The sequence below is a fragment of the Entelurus aequoreus genome, linkage group LG10, assembly GCF_033978785.1.
Source record: "Entelurus aequoreus isolate RoL-2023_Sb linkage group LG10, RoL_Eaeq_v1.1, whole genome shotgun sequence".
Lineage (NCBI taxonomy): Eukaryota > Metazoa > Chordata > Actinopteri > Syngnathiformes > Syngnathidae > Entelurus > Entelurus aequoreus.
Genome location: NC_084740.1, coordinates 60,387,865 through 60,408,869, shown reverse-complemented (window position 1 = coordinate 60,408,869; position 21,005 = coordinate 60,387,865). Strand labels below are relative to the sequence as shown.

Sequence of the window (21,005 nt, the reverse complement as noted above, 5' to 3'; positions counted from 1 at the left end):
CATCTGGAGAAGAAGAATAACTAGATGAGGTAATTCCTGAAGGAACTGTGTGTGAATGTTCCAATGCTGAAGTTGAACTGAAATGCTGACAGAATGTAGTATGAATGTAAGAATAGTTTGAATGTTGGAATGGTTTGAATGTTGAAGAGTTTGAATTTCCAGGAAAAACGGAATTTGGTTTGGAACTTGTTAGTTGGATGAGTGGAATGTGTTGATGTTGGAATGGTTTGAATAGGTTGAAACATGTGGGAATTGTGGAAGTTAAAAAAATGGACCATTCATTTTGAATAGGGAAAATGTCCCTGAAAACTGGGAAATCTTGGAATTTGTTAAAACCGTTGAAGGAGACAACACAATTTTGAACAGGCTGGATATTGCGGAGTTTTAATCGGATGACAAATGTGGGAATTGTGAAACTTTGAAAAATGTCCCACTCATTTCAATGGAAATTTGGGAATTTCAGGAAAAGCGGGAATTTTTTTGGAAAATGTTAAAAGACTTGAATGTTCTGAATGAGTTGAAATGGTTGGTGTTGGACTTTTTCAAATTGGTCGAGAAATGTTGAAGTAGTAACACTTTTAATTGAGAAATGGTATTAAGGAATTTCGGGAAAACCGGGAATTTTTCCAGGTCAAAAAACAACTGTGTTTTTTGTCCTGATTAAGAGGAATGTTTTGACGGTGGAACGGTTGAAGTGGGTTGAAAAATATGGAAGGAGTAGTCGCCAGAACAAAGGTTAAAAAAAGGGTAAAAAAAAGAAGGGGGAATTCTGGGAATTTTTTTGTACTTGGAAAAATGATAGTTTGAATGTCCTTGATGAGTGGAGTATGTTGAAGGTGGAATGGTTTGAATCAGTTGAAAATGTGGAATTGGTGGAAGTTTCAGTGTTTCCCACACATGCATTTATTTGTGGCGGCCCGCCACAAAAGAATTAAGACCGCCACAAAAAAAAAGTTTTTAAATTTTTTTTTGTCCTGTCCAGCTTCTAAGGCAAATCATATAGTTGATGTAGATGCCCAAATCGGCTGTTCAGATTTACTTTACAAAAGAGAAGTGTAGGATACTTCTCTTGTTGCCTTATTTGTATTTGACCACTACTGTTTTCTGTTTATTTGTTACTGACTGTGGCAGGACACCTCTGCCTCTGTTTCACTTTATGTTGCTGTTAAATAATATGGTTGTAGTAGTAGGCTAAAGTTAAATGATTTAGTATGCACTAATTAAAGGGGCAGAGCTTTAAGAGACATTTTAGCTTTTATATTTTATAAGATATATTTTTTGTAAGAACCACAATTAATAAATATATTTCAGTGAATAACTTATTGTTCAAATCTGTATATAAATATGTACATAAAGTGTTGTAATTATATTGTAAAATGGATGGATGGATGGACATTTAAAACAAAACTATTATTAATTAGTAAGTATACATTTTTTGAGCCTTTTTAGAGAAAATCATATCATTGTAGTAAATTATGCAAATTACTCGAAGATGTCATGGTGACCACGCCCATAGCCACGCCCCCACCGCCACAGGTATCTTGGCAGTTTATGGGAAACACTGAAGTTTGAAAAATGGCCAACTCATTTTGAATGGGAAAAATGTCCCGGAAAACCTGGAATTCTGGGAAATCTGGGAATTTTTGGAATTTGTCAACAGAAAGCCTGCGATTCCCGAATAGGCTGAACAGTTTGAAGTTAGAACAGTTTGAATCGGGTGAAAAATGTGGAAGGTAAAGCGCGCCAAAATCTGGAGGAGAAGAAGAAGAATAAATACATGCATTTTGGTGTAGAAAAGCATGTGTGAATGTTTTGTAACATTGACACAATTATACACTTTTATTCCTCCAAAATGTACTTAAAGGCCTACTGAAATGAATTTTTTTTATTTAAACGGGGATAGCAGATCTATTCTATGTGTCATACTTGATCATTTCGCGATATTGCCATATTTTTGCTGAAAGGATTTAGTATAGAACAACGACGATAAAGATCGCAACTTTTGGTATCTGATAAAAAAAAGGCTTGCCCCTACCGGAAGTATCGTGACGTAGTCAATTGAACATATACGCAAAGTTCCCTATTCTTTACAATGATGGCCGCCAGAAGTGAGAGAGATTCGGACCGAGAAAGCGACGATTTCCCCATTAATTTGAGCGAGGATGAAAGATTTGTGGATGAGGAAAGTGCAAGTGAAGGACTAGTGGGGAGTGGAAGCGATTCAGATAGGGAATATGCTGTGAGAGCCGGGGGTGACCTGATATTCAGCTGGAAATGACTACAACAGTAAATAAACACAAGACATATATATACTCTATTAGCCACAACACAACCAGGCTTATATTTAATATGCCACAAATTAATCCCACATAAAAACACCTAGGTGTTTGTTATTCTAGCTCCTAGCTAATAGCTCGAGCTAGTTATAGCTCGAGCGGTATATAGACGGGATCCCGTCCATAAAACCCGCCAATACAATTCAAACACCTGCACAACACACACACTCACTCAGCCCAAAGGACTGTTCACCTGCCCCTAGGTTCATAAACTTATATATTTAACCAAAGTCACGTACGTGACATGCACGTACGGGCAAGCGATCAAATGTTTGGAAGCGCGCGGGTGGGACCTGATATTCAGCTGGGAATGACTACAACAGTAAATAAACACAATACATATATATACTCTATTAGCCACAACACAACCAGGCTTATATTTAATATGCCACAAATTAATCCCGCATAACAAACACCTAGGTGTTTGTTATGCTAGCTCCTAGCTACTAGCTCGAGCTAGTTATAGCAAGCGATCAAATGTTTGGAAGCGCGCGGGGGTGACCTGATATTCAGCTGGGAATGACTACAACAGTAAATAAACACAAGACATATATATACTCTATTAGCCACAACACAACCAGGCTTGTATTTAATATGCCACAAATTAATCCCGCATAACAAACACCTAGGTGTTTGTTATGCTAGCTCCTAGCTCGAGCTAGTTATAACAAGCGATCAAATGTTTGGAAGCGTACTCACGGTATCGCGTCTGCGTCTGTTAACGAAGTCAAAGTCCTCCTGGTAAGAGTCTCTGTTGTCCGATTTCTTCGATCTTGACTGCATGTTTCGGGAATGTAAACAATGAAACACAGACTGTGTTGTGTTGCTGACTTCCCTCGCAAAATACTCCGCTTCGCACCGACTTTCTTCTTTGCTTGCTCAGCTTCTTTCTCCATAATGCAATGAACAAATTGCAACAGATTCACCAGCACAGATGTCCAGAATACTGTGGAATAATGAGATGAAAACAGAGCTTTTTCGTATCGGCTTCAATGGGGAAGCCATACCTCTGTTAAACTGGCTACGTCACGCGCATACGTCATCCTCCAAAGGCGTTTTGAACCGGAAGTGTGGCGGGAAATTTAAAATGTCACTTTATAAGTTAACCCGGCCGTATTGGCATGTGTTGCAATGTTAAGATTTCATCATTGATATATAAACTATCAGACTGCGTGGTCGCTAGTAGTGGCTTTCAGTAGGCCTTTAAGGTGTGCATACTTACAAGTGTTTTCTACACAAGCACAACATGAGGTATAGTCCTGATTTCCAACATAAAAGCATGTTGGTCCCCACTTCAACAGAGCAGGGTGTTGCAGAGGTTGCAGAGCACCTTGGTGGTTGCAGAGCACAACAATGACAAGTTGACGCCCATCACCTTGAATGCCATCACTGCTGCCAGTCGACTTGGCGGAGAAGTATCTTGTCTGGTCGCGGGAACAAACTGTGCAAAGGTGTGTGACGTTCACCGGGAATCTCCTGCAAACTGAACATTATTAAACTCTGACTTTCCTTTTCCAGGTTGTGGAAGAAATCAGTCAAGTAAGCGGTGTGAAGAAAGTGTTGGTGGTTCAGAATGATTCTTACAAAGGAGCTCTGCCAGGTCTAGAGACTTAAAAACATGTCATCAATTATCAACGGGGAGTATGTTTATTTACATGCTGGCTGGTGTTGTTGTGCAGAGGAGCTGACGCCTCTCATCTTGGCAACTCAGAAGCAGTTCAGCTTTACTCACATCTGTGCTGGAGCTTCTGCTTTTGGAAAGGTACGACTCAGACACCACAACCACAACACTTAATGGTGTTTGCACTTCTTATTTTGGGTAGGGATGTATACCGAGTACCGGGATTTTGTGGGACCGGTTCCTGATTGGCTCGGTCTAAACCAGGGGTGCCCATTACGTGGATGGCGGAGGGTGTGTCAGTGCATCGCCAGCCAGGCATTAAAAAAATAGAGCTAAAAAGGATGGATCATTAATCTTCACTAAGACGTGACTTTGGTCACTTGATTGACAGTCACGGCACCCGAGGGTCTTGTGAGATGACGCTGGCTGCTGCCAGATAATTATTAAGAAAAAACGACCGACAGGAAGGCGAGAAACACTTTTTATTTCAACAGACTATCGCGCCGTATCTGCTGTCAAAACTCTAAAGACCGCACAGTTCCTGTCTTCACAATAAAAGAAAAGAAAAGTTAATCTGAGGCTGAGTTGACTTGAAAGTGTTTGTTGCACTTTTTATATGTAGAAGAAAAGTTTTGTCATTTTATTTAATCTGAGCAACAACTTGAGGCAGTTTACTATACTGTGCAATCTACTAATAAAAGTCTCAATCAATCAATCAATCAAAAAAAAGACTTTATATGTAGAAAAGTTTTGTTAAGAAACCATTCTGAGCCTTATCTTATTTAGTTTTTATTTTATATATGTTGACCACATTAACCCTGGCAATGGACCCTGTGTGTATATGTATGTTATGTAGAGATGTCCGATAATATCGGTCTGCCGATATCGGCCGATAAATGCGTTAAAATGTAATATCGGAAATTATCGGTATCGGTTTTTTATTATCAGTATCGTTTTTTGTTGTTGTTTTTTTTAAATTAAATTCACATAAAAAACACAAGATACACTTACAATTAGTGCACCAAGCCAAAAAACCTCCCTCCCCCATTTACACTCATTCACACAAAAGGGTTGTTTCTTTCTGTTATTAATATTCTGCTTCCTACATTATATATCAATATATATCAATACAGTCTGCAAGGGATACAGTCCGTAAGCACACATGATTGTGCGTGCTGCTGGTCCACCAATAATACTAACCTTTAACAGTTAATTTTACAAATTTTCATTAATTACTAGTTTCTATGTAACTGTTTTTATATTGTTTTACTTTCTTTTTTATTCAAGAAAAGAAAATGTTTTTAATTTATTTATCTTATTTTATTTGATTCATTTTTTAAAAAAGTACCTTATCTTCACCATACATGGTTGTCCAAATTAGGCATAATAATGTGTTAATTCCACGACTGTATATATCGGTATCGGTTGATATCGGTATCGGTAATTAAAGAGTTGGACAATATCGGCATATCGGATATCGGCAAAAAGCCATTATCGGACATCCCTAATGTTATGCCATTGTTTACACATTTGGTAAATAAATAACCAAACATTTTTTATTTTGTTGTTTTCTTACTGTACCGAACCGAAATGTTTGTGTACCGTTACACCCCTACCTATACCTGCGCTAACAAAATAAGAGTCTCAGAAAGCGAGCAAGCTACGGAGTTTGCCGCCAATGTATTTCTTGTCAATCTCAATTTGTCGTCCCCAAAGTAAGAACTGAACTGGGCAAGAAAGCATTTAGGTTTTCAGCAGCGAAGGCTTGGAATAACCTACAATCCAATCTTCAACTTCAAACCCTTGTTACATTAAATGAGTTGAAAGCATCTGTGAAAGGATTGCAGTCTACCTTGTCTGTATGCACATGTGTCATGTCAGCAAGTTTTTAAGTTGTACATTTGATGTTTTAGGTGTTGTTTTCTGTTTTTAATGTAACCTTGCTGATGCCCTCTTGGCCAGGTCTCCCTTGGAAAAGAGATCTTTGATCTCAATGGGATTTTACCTGGTTAAATAAAGGCTAAATACAATTGTAAAGTGTACAAAAATGAGTATGGAAGCTGGACAAAGAAAAAGCAAGCACTTTCATGTGGTATTGGACAGAAAGGAGGACTTTTTTTTCTCCTCCATTGTAAAATGTGGAGGTTATCATCACTACTGTTTGATTCCAGTCAATGCAAGTCATCACAATCATACCAACTTATATTCTTGTCTTCATGAAAGAAAGGAATGTTAAACATGCTTGTGTTATCATTAAACACCTTTAACTTCTTAACTTCTCTTTCATAAATAAATCAATATACCGTATTTTTCTGACTATAAGTCGCAGTTTTTTTCATAGTTTGGCCGGGGGTGCGACTTATACTCAGGAGCGACTTATGTGTGAAATGATTAACACATTAGCGTCAAATATCAAATAATATTATTGATCTCATTCCTGTAAGAGACTAGACGTATAAGATTTCATGGGATTTAGCGATTAGGAGTGACAGATTGTTTGGTAAACGTATAGCATGTTCTATATGTTATAGTTATTTGAATGACTCTTACCATAATATGTTACGTTAACATACCAGGCACCTTCTCAGTTGGTTATTTATGCCTCATATAACGTACACCAGGGGTCACCAACCTTTTTGAAACCAAGAGCTACTTCTTGGGTAGTGATTAATGCGAAGGGCTACCAGTTTGATACACACTTAAATAAATTGCCAGAAATAGCCAATTTGCTCAATTTACCTTTAACTCTATGTTATTATTAATAATTAATGATATTTACACTTAATTGAACGGTTTAAAAGAGGAGAAAACACGAAAAAAATGACAATTACATTTTGAAACATAGTTTATCTTCAATTTCAACTCTTTAAAATTCAAAATTCAACCGAAAAAAAGAAGAGAAAAACTTAAAAAAAGAATTTATGGAACATCATTGGTAATTTTTCCTGATTAAGATTAATTTTAGAATTTTGATAACATGTTTTAAATAGGTTAAAATCCAATCTACACTTTGTTAGAATATACAACAAATTGGACCAAGCTATATTTCTAACAAAGACAAATCATTATTTCTTCTAGATTTTCCAGAACAACATTTTTAAAAGAAATTCAAAAGACCTTGAAATAAGATTTAAATTTGATTCTACAGATTTTCTAGATTTGCCAGATTAATTTTTTTGAATTTTAATCATAATAAGTTTGAAGAAATATTTCACAAATATTCTTCGTCGAAAAAACAGAAGCTAAAATGAAGATTTAAATTAAAATGTATTTATTATTCTTTACAATAAAAAAAAATGTTTTACTTGAACATTGATTTAAATTGTCAGGAAAGAAGAGGAAGGAATTTAAAAGGTAAGAAGGTATATGTGTTTAAAAATCCTAAAATAATTTTTAAGGTTGTATTTTTTCTCTAAAATTGTCTTTCTGAAAGTTATAAGAAGCAAAGTAAAAAAAATAATGAATTTATTTAAACAAGTGAAGACCAAGTCTTTAAAATATTTTCTTGGATTTTCAAATTCTATTTGAGTTTTGTCTCTCTTAGAATTAAAAATGTCGGGCAAAACGAGACCAGCTTGCTAGTAAATAAATACAATTTAAAAAATAGAGGCAGCTCACTGGTAAGTGCTGCTATTTGAGCTATTTTTAGAACAGGCCAGCGGGCTACTCATCTGGTCCTTACGGGCTACCTGGTGCCCGCGGGCACAGCGTTGGTGACCCCTGACGTACACTTATTCAGCCTGTTGTTCACTATTCTTTAGACATTTTAAATTGCCTTTCAAATGTCTATTCTTGCTGTTGGCTTTCATCAAATACATTTCCCCCCAAAAATGCGACTTATACTCCAGTGCGACTTATATATGTTTTTTTCCTTCTCTATTATGCATTTTCGCCCGGTGCGACTTATACTCCGGAGCGACTTATAGTCCGGAAAATACGGTAACATTTAAGCATGTTTAACTGTCATGCAAGCATGTAAATAAGTTAATTCCAAATTGTTGTATTTTTCTCTCCTGTATGTGATTGTGTACATGATTGACAGAACCTGCTGCCAAGAGTGGCCGCCAAGTTGGACGTGGCTCCGATGTCCGATATTATTGAGATCAAGTCTCCGGACACATTTGTCAGAGCCATCTATGCAGGTGACCTTTTTGTCTGTGTTCTTTCCCCACCTCTGTTCCCGGGACTAATGGTGTTTGGTGTTCTCAGGAAATGCTCTCAGCACGGTGAAGAGTAACGACCCGGTGAAGGTGTTCACCGTGAGAGGAACATCCTTTGAGGCGGCTTCCACTGAGGGAGGAAGTGCTGCAACAGAAAATGGTAAAGGACGTTACACCACGCAGTACTAAAGGGGTACTTTTTACTAACCATTATTTGGATCGGGGGTGGCCACACTTTTCAATGGACCAAGTGGAGGGGATCTACCTCATTCATATATATCATTTACATTTATTTATTTATGAAAGAAAGTTTTTTGTTTACAAGTTAAAGGTGTTTAATGATAATACAAGCATGTTTAAAGGCCTACTGAAAGCCACTACTAGCGAACACGCAGTCTGATAGTTTATATATCAATGATGAAATCTTAACATTGCAACACATGCCAATATGGCCGGGTTAACTTATAAAGTGACATTTTAAATTTCCCGGGAAATATCCGGTTGAAAACGTCTATGTATGATGACGTATGCGCGTGACGTCAATCGTTGAAACGGAAGTATTCGGACACATTGTATCCAATACAAAAAGCTCTGTTTTCATCGCAAAATTCCACAGTATTCTGGACATCTGTGTTGGTGAATCTTTTGCAATTTGTTTAATGAACAATGAAGACTGCAAAGAAGAAAGCTGTAGGTGGGATCGGTGTATTAGCGGCTGGCTGCAGCAACACAACCAGGAGGACTTTGACTTGGATAGCAGACGCGCTATCCGACGCTAGCCGCCGACCGCATAGATGATTGAGTGAAGTCCTTTGTCGCTCCGTCGATCGCTGGAACGCAGGTGAGCACGGGTGTTGATGAGGAGATGAGGGCTGGCTGGCGTAGGTGGATAGCTAATGTTTTTAGCATAGCTCTGTGAGGTCCCGTAGCTACGTAAGTTAGCTTCAATGACGTCGTTAGCAACAGCATTGTTAAGCTTCGCCAGGCCGGAATGCATTAACCGTGTAGTTACATGTCCGTGGTTTAATAGTATTGTTGATCTTCTGTCTATCCTTCCAGTCAGGGGTTTATTTATTTTGTTTCTATCTGCAGTTAAGCCCGATGCTATCACGTTAGCTCCGTAGCTAAAGTGCTTCGCCGTTGTATTGTCGTGGAGATAAAAGTCACTGTGAATGTCCATTTCGCGTTCTCGACTCTCATTTTCAAGAGGATATAGTATCCGAGGTGGTTTAAAATACAAATCCGTGATCCACAATAGAAAAAGGAGAAAGTGTGGAATCCAATGAGCCAGCTTGTACCTAAGTTACGGCCAGAGTGAAAAAAGATACGTCCTGCACTGCACTCTAGTCCTTCACTCTCACGTTCCTCATCCACGAATCTTTCACCCTCGCTCAAATTAATGGGGTAATCGTCGCTTTCTCGGTCCGAATCGCTCTCGCTGCTGGTGTAAACAATGGGGAAATGTGAGCAGCCTTTCAACTAGGGATGTCCGATAATGGCTTTTTGCCGATATCCGATATTCCGATATTGTCCAACTCTTTAATTACCGATACCGATATCAACCGATATATGCAGTCGTGGAATTAACACATTATTATGCCTAATTTGGACAACCATGTATGGTGAAGATAAGGTACTTTTTAAAAAAAATAATAAAATAAGATAACTAAATTAAAAACATTTTCTTGAATAAAAAAGAAAGTAAAACAATATAAAAACAGTTACATAGAAACTAGTAATTAATGAAAATGAGTAAAATTAAGTGTTAAAGGTTAGTACTATTAGTGGAGCAGCAGCACGCACAATCATGTGTGCTTACGGACTGTATCCCTTGCAGACTGTATTGATATATATTGATATATAATGTAGGAACCAGAATATTGATAACAGAAATAAATGGGGGGAGGGAGGTTTTTTGGGTTGGTGCACTAATTGTAAGTGTATCTTGTGTTTTTTATGTTGATTTAATAAAAAAAACACACACAAAAAACAAAAAAAAAACGATACAGATAATAAAAAACCGATACCGATAATTTCCGATATTACATTTTAACGCATTTATCGGGCGATAATATCGGCATGCCGATATTATCGGACATCCCTACTTTCAACCTGCGACGTCACGCTACTTCCGGTACAGGCAAGGCTTTTTTTTTATCAGCGACCAAAAGTTGCAAACTTTATCGTCGTTGTTCTCTACTAAATCCTTTCAGCAAAAATATGGCAATATCGCAAAATGATCAAGTATGACACATGGAATGGATCTGCTATCCCCGTTTAAATAAAAAAAAATTCATTTCAGTAGGCCCTTAACATTCCTTTCTTTCATGAAGACAAGAATATAAGTTGGTATGATTGTGATGACTTGCATTGATTGGAATCAGACAGTAGTGATGATAACCTCCACATTTTACAATGGAGGAGAAAAAAAAAGTCCTCCTTTCTGTCCAATACCACATGAAAGTGCTTGCTTTTTGTTTGTCCAGCTTCCATACTCCTTTTTATACACTTTACAAGAAATACATTGGCGGCAAACTCCGTAGCTCGCTAGCATTCTGAGACTCTTATTTTGTTAGCGCAGGCAGGATGAAGCGGCGCTTTTATTGTGAAGACAGGAACTGTGCAGTCGGTCTGTAGAGTTTTGACGGCAGGTACGGCGCGAGAGTGTTGAAATGAAAAGTGTTTCTCGCCTTCCTGTCTGTCATTTTTTATTAATAATGATCTGGCAGCCATAGACATGTTCTAAGGGTACGCAGCATGGAGCGCTACTGCCTACTTGGCGCTGACGAGACGCGCGGCCGCCATCTTGGAGTGGTGATCCGCTCCACTCAGTGCAATTCATTTGGCAGGAGCAATGAACTGTCAGCGCATTTAATTCATCTTACCTCACTGAATACCACTGATTTTCACGCGGCTTTTTGTCATACGTGTAGCTATGATAAAGGACACATGTTTTATTATTCATAATTTGCTTAACAGTAATAGAATATTCTTATATGCTATAAGTGACCAGATGTCCGAGATCAAAACTGGGAATATAATCCCAGAGAAGGGTCAGCTATTTTTAAGTTGAAGAAACAATATGATTAGGTTATATATACATACATATATCCTACATAAACAATGTATGAATACATTAGATATCTATATATCTTATAGACTGTATCTCTGTTGCTGCAGCAGCAGAGTTTATTCTGTTTTGACACTTTGTATTGATATTTTGTATTACATTCTTCCCTTAAATGATCATGTTTACAGGGATTGTTTTGTATGTATTTTTTATGTATGTCGCTTTGGATAAAAGCGTCTGCCAAATACTTCAACATATATAAACACCTGAAAGTCTTTATATCAGCTAAAACCACCAATCTGTTTCACTGGAATCAGAATTATTCTTATGGTTATTATGGTCATACTCTTGTTTGCCAGCAGCTACGATTTCAGTACTATTGAAGCTCTTTGCTCCTTCTCAACTCTGTGGTAATATTCTTTTCACAAAATACAACCAATGGTACGTCAATGTTACATCTTACTTGTGAAAAGTAATCCCCCGATTCCTATTTTCAACAGTCTGCTCATTTGAGCAGGAAAACACTGAACACCATCTTTGTTTTCTACCTGTCAACTGTCAGTTTAGGCTGCTCGCCGGCTCCTCATCACCACTTCAAGATGGCGGCCCAATTTCTCGCGTCACAACAGCCAATGCTGCGTCTACTTATAACATGTCTATGCTGGCAGCAGCCAGCGTCATCTCACAAGACAGACAGACTTGGTGCTCAGTGCGGGTGTACCTAATGCAGTGGCCAGTGAGTGGACATGTTTCATCCGTGGTGTTCCTCTGACTTCCAGTGGCTGCTAACTCTGCCGTGGGAGTGTCCGAGTGGGTGGAACAGAACCTGACCAAGAATGACCGTCCAGAGTTGACCAGTGCAAAGGTTGTGGTGTCTGGAGGTGGGATGTTGGAACTTGCACAATACAAAACGGGCACTGTGATATGGCCATGTTTCTTTTGTGATTTAATCCTACTCAAATGTTCCAGGTCGAGGCTTGAAGAGCGGAGATAACTTCAAACTGCTTTATGATCTTGCAGACAAAATGAATGCTGCAGGTGAGAAGCCCTCTGTTCCGTCACCTGGTTTAGTTTTAGATAAAAACATTTTACAATGTGTGTTTGTGTAGTTGGTGCTTCTCGAGCTGCAGTGGATGCTGGCTACGTCCCTAATGATATGCAAGTTGGACAAACAGGCAAGATTGTGGCACCGGTAAGTAGGGATGATGTTTGATAAGAAATTATCGAGTTCGAGCCTATTATCGAATCCTCTTATCGAACCGATTCCTTATCGATTCTCTTATCGAGTCCAGATAGGTTGTTGTATATGGAAAAAAACACAATATTTGGTTTAAAACAAGCTCACTTTTATTATATAAGAAAAAAATAAAATCTAATAAATAAATAAATATTGACTGTTACCCCCCTAAAAAAATAAAATAAAGAAATATTGACTGTTGCTACCCAAAGTATATTAAGTGGGATTTTTCAGAAAAACAAATATATACAGTAACACAAAAACAACCTGTCTCTGTGATCACTATAGGTGTATAAATAATAATACTAGTGTTAAATAAAATCAGTCCCTTGGGCACAAAACTGAAAATAATACAGCTCTCCAAAAAGTGCACTTCTGCTGCTATTTGACATAACTGTTTGTTATGATGCTTTGACATTTTTGCACTTCATTTCTTTATTGAAAGAAAATTCTATGAAGAGAAAAGTTGTTTGCAAATGTGGTTACAATGCTAAAAAATGAAAAGTTAAAGCTAAAAAAAGAAATACACTTTATTGAGTTAAAATCTTTCTTTATAGGGGGAAAGATGTGATGTTATGAGCTAGGGAATATAACAACTACACTACCCAGCATGCAACGGGAGTGACCAGCATGCGCGGTAGCCCCGAAAAGTGTTGTTGCATGTCGTCACCCGTGAAAGTAAACGTCAAGAACTCAGCCAACACGCCTCGTCTGCATTATTTATAATTAGACAGACAACACATATACAGTGTGATTTTGTTTTGTTTACAAGGAAAGAAAAACAAAAGTTAAAAAAGGGAGATGTGTTGTATATATATGTATGTGCTGCGGTTGTTTTAAGAACGTTGTGACAGCTGCCGTAAAGGAGGTGCGTTGCTAGCCTGGTTGCTATGTTTCCGGTGGGTCGTAAAAGTGTTGGTCATCTCAGTAAAAGTTATTCATTTGATTATATTGTTTTGAACTTTATTATTACATTGTTTTTCCTGCTTTCCCTATCTGCGCCTAATGACTGAGCTACGTGACGTAATTTCTTGTGATGTCTCAAGGGGCATTCTGGTCGGGACGGGATTCGTTCCGAGGGATTCGAATAAAGAATCAACTCTTTTTCTTTACTATAGTGGTCTCGATAACGGGTACCGGTTCTCAAAAAGGGATTCGAGTCCGAGGACTCGGTTCTTTTCTTATCGAACAACCGGGAAAACCGGTTTCGAGTATCATCCCTAACGGTAAGTTGACACTGATGGACATTTCATGACCTCGACACGCCATGTAGTATATGTACAGGCCAAAAGTTTGCACGCGCCTTCTCATTCCCAACACACCTGATGGTCCCAACCCCAGTGATAAAGCAAGAAATTCCACTAAGGCACACCTGTGAAGTGAAAACCATCTCAGGCTCTTGAAGCTCATGGAGAGAATGCCAAGAGTGCAAAGCAGTAATTAGAGCAAAGGGTGGCTATTTTGAAGAAACTAGAATATGTATGGTTTGCAATCACAAAAAATAGTTTTTTTTACTCAATATGACAGTTATTTAAACATAATTCCTAAACCAAACATGCAAAATGGCTAATGCCTGAAATAATGTATCTTTGTGAGTTTTACTAAAAAAAACTTGGAGATTTTGTAAGGTTTGTGAATACAAAAATGTGTGTTTTACTCAGTATGACAGTAATGTTCTTGGAATCATGAGATAATGTGGAAAAAAGCAATAAAATAAATATTCAAATAGAGTTTTTAAACCAAACATGCAAAATGTCTACAAATGCCAGAAATAATGTATCTTTGTGAGTTTTACTAGAAAAATGGATAGGTTGATTGGCAACACTAAATGGTCCCTAGTAGAGATGTCCGATAATATCGGTCTGCCGATATTATCGGCCGATAAATACGTTAAACTGTAATATCGGAAATTATCGGTATCGTTTTTTTTATTATCAGTATCGTTTTTATTTTTTTATTTGTATTTTTTTTAATTAAATCCACATAAAAAACACAAGATACACTTACAATTAGTGCACCAACCCCAAAAACCTCCCTCCCCCATTCACACTCATTCACACAAAAGGGTTGTTTCTTTCTGTTATTAATATTCTGCTTCCTACATTATATATCAATATATATCAATACAGTCTGCAAGGGATACAGTCCGTAAGCACACATGATTGTGCGTGCTGCTGCTCCACTAATAATACTAACCTTTAACAGTTAATTTTACAAATTTTCATTAATTACTAGTTTCTATGTAACTGTTTTTATATTGTTTTACTTTCTTTTTTATTCAAGAAAATGTTTTTAATTTATTTATCTTTTATTTGATTCATTTTTTTAAAAAGTACCTTATCTTCACCATACCTGGTTGTCCAAATTAGGCATAATAATGTGTTAATTCCACGACTGTATATATCGGTTGATATCGGTATCGGTAATTAAAGAGTTGGACAATATCGGCATATCGGATATCGGCAAAAAGCCATTATCGGACATCCCTAGTCCCTAGTGTGTGAATGATGTCTACCTGTGTTGGCCCTGTGATGAGGTGGCGACTTGTCCAGGGTGTATCCCGCCTTCCGCCCGAATGCAGCTGAGATAGGCTCCAGCACCCCCCGCGACCCCAAAAGGGACAAGCGGTAGCAAATGGATGGATGGATAGAATATAAAACATGTTTTCAGTTATTTCACCTTTTTTTGTTGTTAAGTACATAACTCCACATGTGTTCATTCATAGTTTTGATGTGACAATCTACAATGTAAATAGTCATGAAAATAAAGATAGAATGAGAAGGTGTTGGCCTGTACTGTACTGTATGTACGCCACAAGTTGCGTGAAGTAAGCCAACGCACATTTAAATGGAGCCTGCAGCGATTTTCATATTTTCCTAATGTTCTAACAATGTCGTATCCTCTTGTTGAACAATGTTAGTTAGTTTATTATTTCTTCGGTCAGTGGTCAACAAAATAAACAAACAGTTGTACATTCATAAATTGAAGATGTTGCAGACCGAAAGGGTTCAGGCTGAAGTTGAACACTTATTGTGCCTAACCCTATAAACAATGTCACATACAAGATGAGCTTCCAATAATTGTGAAATTTCCTTTGCACAACATATTATAAATACACCTTGTACACGACATAAACACTTCAATTATATACACAGTAAAGACATGTGAAATATCCCTGTACAATTGTACCAATTATACACTATATATACTTCCATTATTATTTATATCCCACATTTAGTTTGTAATTAACATTGATCATAGTGTTAACTACTGTGTTGATTCAAGAGTGATCTATTTTTCCAAGACGTTGGTCTTAAAGTGTTTTTTAAATGTGTGAATGGAACTGGTCATGTGTCAAATGTCAAAGCCTCAAATGATGAGGTTCTTGCATTTTGGCGTATAAGCTTCCTCACACTTTTGGATGCCTTTGTTCACAGGGGTTTTCAGTCTGGCTGCGTTGTGACATATTTAGACATTTAAGTCCAGCTCATTTTCTAATAACTTGCAGACAGAGACAGACTCAAAAAACAAAAGGAAACAAATGTACGGCAGAACATTATCTAGACCAGTGGTTCCCAAACTTTTTTCACCAAGTACCACCTCAGAAAACTCTCCAAGTACCAGCATGATGACCAACATTAGCAAAAGTAGGATTAAATATTCATTAATAACAAGGTAGAGGTTTTTTTTGTGTATTTACATTTTTTTGGCCACTTTAAGATTACACAGTTTGAACAGTAACACTGTGTTTAAATATTTATGAAGTGATTCTTTGGCGTACCACTAGATGGAGCCTGCGTACCACTGATGAAGACTACAAAGAAGTGTTTTAAATCATCACGGGCCCCCTGTAATAATACTTTTTGTCCAGCATAGGTAGTCACTTGCTAATGTATTTAATTTTTTATTAACAATTAAAAATGTTAAAGGTACAGGAACAGCGTTGCCAAATGTATCAATTATTGTATTTGTACGATAATTTCACCATATGTACGATCGTTGATTCTAAAATTCCTATAACGTACGATCGTTTTACCCTTCGATACATGGCTATTGCTTGGATTCCTTGTTTCGGCTGTACAAATCGTTTGAATCGCAAAAAAAGGATCAACTTTTCTTCAGAGTTCCTTTAGATGTAATATAGGACTGGCGGAAGAGTGCAAAATTTTATGAAAGGCAACGACAAAAGTAGCACGCACTCCAGTCCAAGGGAGCAGAGTGGAAGAATGCATGTGACCACTCCGTTAAAGGTTTTTCTGACAAGAGTTTAACGCTTAGTGTTTCCCATTTAAGTATTATCTTGATAATATTTGTATTTCTTAAAACGCATTTTTGATTTTGATTGATTGATTCTTTTATTAGCAGATTGCACAGTACAATACATATTCCATACAATTGACCACTAAATGGTAACACACGAATAAGGTTTTCAACTTGTTTAAGTCGGGGTCCACGCTAATCAATTCATGGTCATCACACAAGTTAATCATCAGAGTATATACATTGAATTATTTACATTATTTACAATCCAGGGGTGGGACGTGGAGGGGGTTAGGTTGGGTTGCTATCAGCATACTTCAGTCATCAACAATTATATCATCAGAGAAATGGACATTGTGACAGTGTAGGTCTGACTTGGTAGGATATGTACAGCGAGCAGTGGACATAGTGAGCTCAGAAAGCATAAGAACAAGTATATACATTTGATTAATTACAATCCGGGGAGGTGGGATGTGGGTTGTAGCTGCCTGGAGGTGTTCTTTTAGTGCGGTTTTGAAGGAGGATAGAGATGCACTTTATTTTCCACCTGTTGGGAGTGCATTCCACATTGATGTGGCATAGAAAGAGAATGAGTTAAGACCTTTGTTAGATCGGAATCTGGGTTTAACGTGGTTAGTGGAGCTCCCCCTGGTGTTGTGGTTATGGCGGTCATTTATGTTATGGAAGTAGTTTGACATGTACTTCGGTACCAAGGAGGTGTAGCGGATTTTATAGACTAGGCTCAGTGCAAGTTGTTTGACTCTGTCCTCCACCCTGAGCCAGCCCACTTTGGAGAAGTGGGTAGGAGTGAGGTGGGATCTGGGGTGGAGGTCTAGAAGTAACCTGACTAGCTTGTTCTGGGATGTTTGGAGTCTTGATTTGAGGGTTTTGGAGGTGCTAGGGTACCAGGAGGTGCATGCCAGTGTTTCCCACACATTCATTTATTTGTGGAGCCCGCCGCGAAATAATTACGTCCGCCACAAATTAAAAAAAAAAAATATATATATATTTTTTTGTCTTGTCCAGCTTCTCAGGCAAATCATATAGTTGATGTAGATGCCCATATAGGCTGTTCACATTTACTTTACAAAAGAGAAGTGTAGGATACTTCTCTTGTTGCTTTATTTGTATTTGACCACTACTGTTTTCTGTTTATTTGTTACTGACTGTGGCAGGACACCTCTGCCTCTGTTTCACTTTATGTTGCTGGTAAATAATATGGTTGTAGTAGTAGGCTAAAGTTAAATTATTTAGTATGCACTAATTAAAGGGGCAGAGCTTTAAGAGACATTTTAGCTTTTATATTTTATAAGATATATTTTTTGTAAGAACCACAATTAATAAATATATTTCAGTGAATAACTTATTGTTCAAATCTGTATATAAATATGTACATAAAGTGTTGTAATTATATTGTAAAATGGATGAATGGATGGACGTTTAAAATAAAACTGTTATTATTAATTAGTAAGTAAACATTTTTTGAGCCTTTTTAGAGGAAATCATACCATTGAAGTAAACTATGCAAATTACTCGATGATGTCATGGTGACCACGCCCATAGCCACGCCCCCACCGCCACAGGTATCTTGGCAGTTTATGGGAAACACTGCATGCGTAAACGAAAAAGGGTTGAACGAGAGTTCCCGCTAGAATCTTGATGGTGCTTTTGTTGACCAGAGAGGAGATTCTGTAGAGAAATCTCGTTCGCTGGTTGACCTTTTTTGATTACCTTGGTTGCCATTTTGTCACAGGAAAGATTAACCCCTACTATGGAACGTAGGTAGGTCACCTCATCTTTCCTGGTGATAACAATGTCATTCACTTTAATGGCAATGATCATAAATAAATCTTTCAGCACATACACAATGTTTACATCTATAGTTATATTTTGATATACGGGGAAAACACGCATGCTTGTAAACAGCGTGTACGATAACAACAACAAACATGGCGGTAGACACAAAGTTAAATCATGAAATGCAACTTTACCCGAGCAAAAAGGATGCATATTTATCTGGTAGAGTCTTGGTGCCAATGTCTTTGACCCAGCCACACACTAAGAAGTTGTAGACCTCCATGCTTTTCCAATTTTCATCTGTTTTGTGGTGTAGGATGATGTCTGGAGCACCAGATAGTCTGATATGTCTGAACTCCACCGACAAATATCACTCCCCAGATAGTCTATGTCTGTAAACTCCACCGACAAAAATCACTCCCCAGATAGTCTGATATGTCTGTAAACTCCACCGACAAATATCACTCCCCAGATAGTCTGATATGTCTGTAAACTCCACCGACAAATATCACTCCCCAGATAGTCTGATATGTCTGTAAACTCCACCGACAAATATCACTCCCCAGATAGTCTGATATGTCTGTAAACTCCACCGACAAATATCACTCCCCAGATAGTCTATGTCTGTAAACTCCACCGACAAATATCACTCCCCAGATAGTCTGATATGTCTGTGAACTCCACCGACAAATATCACTCCCCAGATAGTCTGATATGTCTGTAAACTCCACCGACAAATATCACTCCCCAGATAGTCTGATATGTCTGTAAACTCCACCGACAAATATCACTCCCCAGATAGTCTGATATGTCTGTAAACTCCACCGACAAATATCACTCCCCAGATAGTCTATGTCTGTAAACTCCACCGACAAATATCACTCCCCAGATAGTCTGATATGTCTGTGAACTCCACCGAGAAATATCACTCCCCAGATAGTCTATGTCTGTAAACTCCACCGACAAATATCACTCCCCAGATAGTCTGATATGTCTGTGAACTCCACCGACAAATATCACTCCCCAGATAGTCTGATATGTCTGTGAACTCCACCGACAAATATCACTCCCCAGATAGTCTGATATGTCTGTGAACTCCACCGACAAATATCACTCCCCAGATAGTCTGATATGTCTGTGAACTCCACCGACAAATATCACTCCCCAGATAGTCTGATATGTCTGTAAACTCCACCGACAAATATCACTCCCCAGATAGTCTGATATGTCTGTGAACTCCACCGACAAATATCACTCCCCAGATAGTCTGATATGTCTGTGAACTCCACCGACAAATATCACTCCCCAGATAGTCTGATATGTCTGTAAACTCCACCGACAAATATCACTCCCCAGATAGTCTGATATGTCTGTGAACTCCACCGACAAATATCACTCCCCAGATAGTCTGATATGTCTGTGAACTCCACCGACAAATATCACTCCCCAGATAGTCTGATATGTCTGTAAACTCCACCGACAAATATCACTCCCCAGATAGTCTATGTCTGTAAACTCCACCGACAAATATCACTCCCCAGATAGTCTGATATGTCTGTAAACTCCACCGACAAATATCACTCCCCAGATAGTCTGATATGTCTGTAAACTCCACCGACAAATATCACTCCCCAGATAGTCTATGTCTGTAAACTCCACCGACAAATATCACTCCCCAGATAGTCTGATATGTCTGTAAACTCCACCGACAAATATCACTCCCCAGATAGTCTGATATGTCTGTGAACTCCACCGACAAATATCACTCCCCAGATAGTCTGATATGTCTGTGAACTCCGCCGACAAATATCACTCCCCAGATAGTCTGATATGTCTGTGAACTCCACCGACAAATATCACTCCCCAGATAGTCTGATATGTCTGTGAACTCCACCGACAAATATCACTCCCCAGATAGTCTGATATGTCTGTGAACTCCACCGACAAATATCACTCCCCAGATAGTCTGATATGTCTGTGAACTCCACCGACAAATATCACTCCCCAGATAGTCTGATATGTCTGTGAACTCCACCGACAAATATCACTCCCCAGATAGTCTGATATGTCTGTGAACTCCACCGACAAATATCACTCCCCAGATAGTCTGATATGTCTGTAAAATCCACCGACAAATATCACTCCCCAGATAGTCTGATATGTCTGTAAACTCCACCGACAAATATCACTCCCCAGATAGTCTGATATGTCTGTAAACTCCACCGACAAATATCACTCCCCAGATAGTCTGATATGTCTGTAAACTCCACCGACAAATATCACTCCCCAGATAGTCTGATATGTCTGTGAACTCCACCGACAAATATCACTCCACAAATCTTTATTTAAAGTATAGGATCTATTCCATTGCATAGTTCCATTGCTCCCCCCCCAACAATCCTGTTAGTTAATTCCATCCATCCATCCATTTTCTACCGCTTGTCCCTCTCAGGGTGGCTGGAGCCTATCCCAGCTGCATTCAGGCGGGAGGCGGGGTTTTACAGGTCAAATTGCTTTAAAATAA

The 21,005-nt window shown here is 38.2% G+C and overlaps 1 protein-coding gene across 2 annotated transcripts in view; it reads left to right on the top strand.

The window, feature by feature from the left end:
* The window catches only part of etfa (electron transfer flavoprotein subunit alpha), a 33,834-nt gene that overhangs the window by 2,496 nt on the left and 10,333 nt on the right, over nt 1–21,005 (top strand). For both annotated transcript variants that reach the window (XM_062061313.1, XM_062061312.1), the window contains exons 2-9: nt 3,638–3,787; nt 3,855–3,936; nt 4,016–4,098; nt 8,000–8,099; nt 8,167–8,277; nt 11,967–12,068; nt 12,157–12,225; nt 12,297–12,379. In XM_062061313.1, the coding sequence (XP_061917297.1) occupies nt 3,638–3,787; nt 3,855–3,936; nt 4,016–4,098; nt 8,000–8,099; nt 8,167–8,277; nt 11,967–12,068; nt 12,157–12,225; nt 12,297–12,379 (780 nt within the window). The remainder of the gene's footprint in view (nt 1–3,637; nt 3,788–3,854; nt 3,937–4,015; nt 4,099–7,999; nt 8,100–8,166; nt 8,278–11,966; nt 12,069–12,156; nt 12,226–12,296; nt 12,380–21,005) is intronic.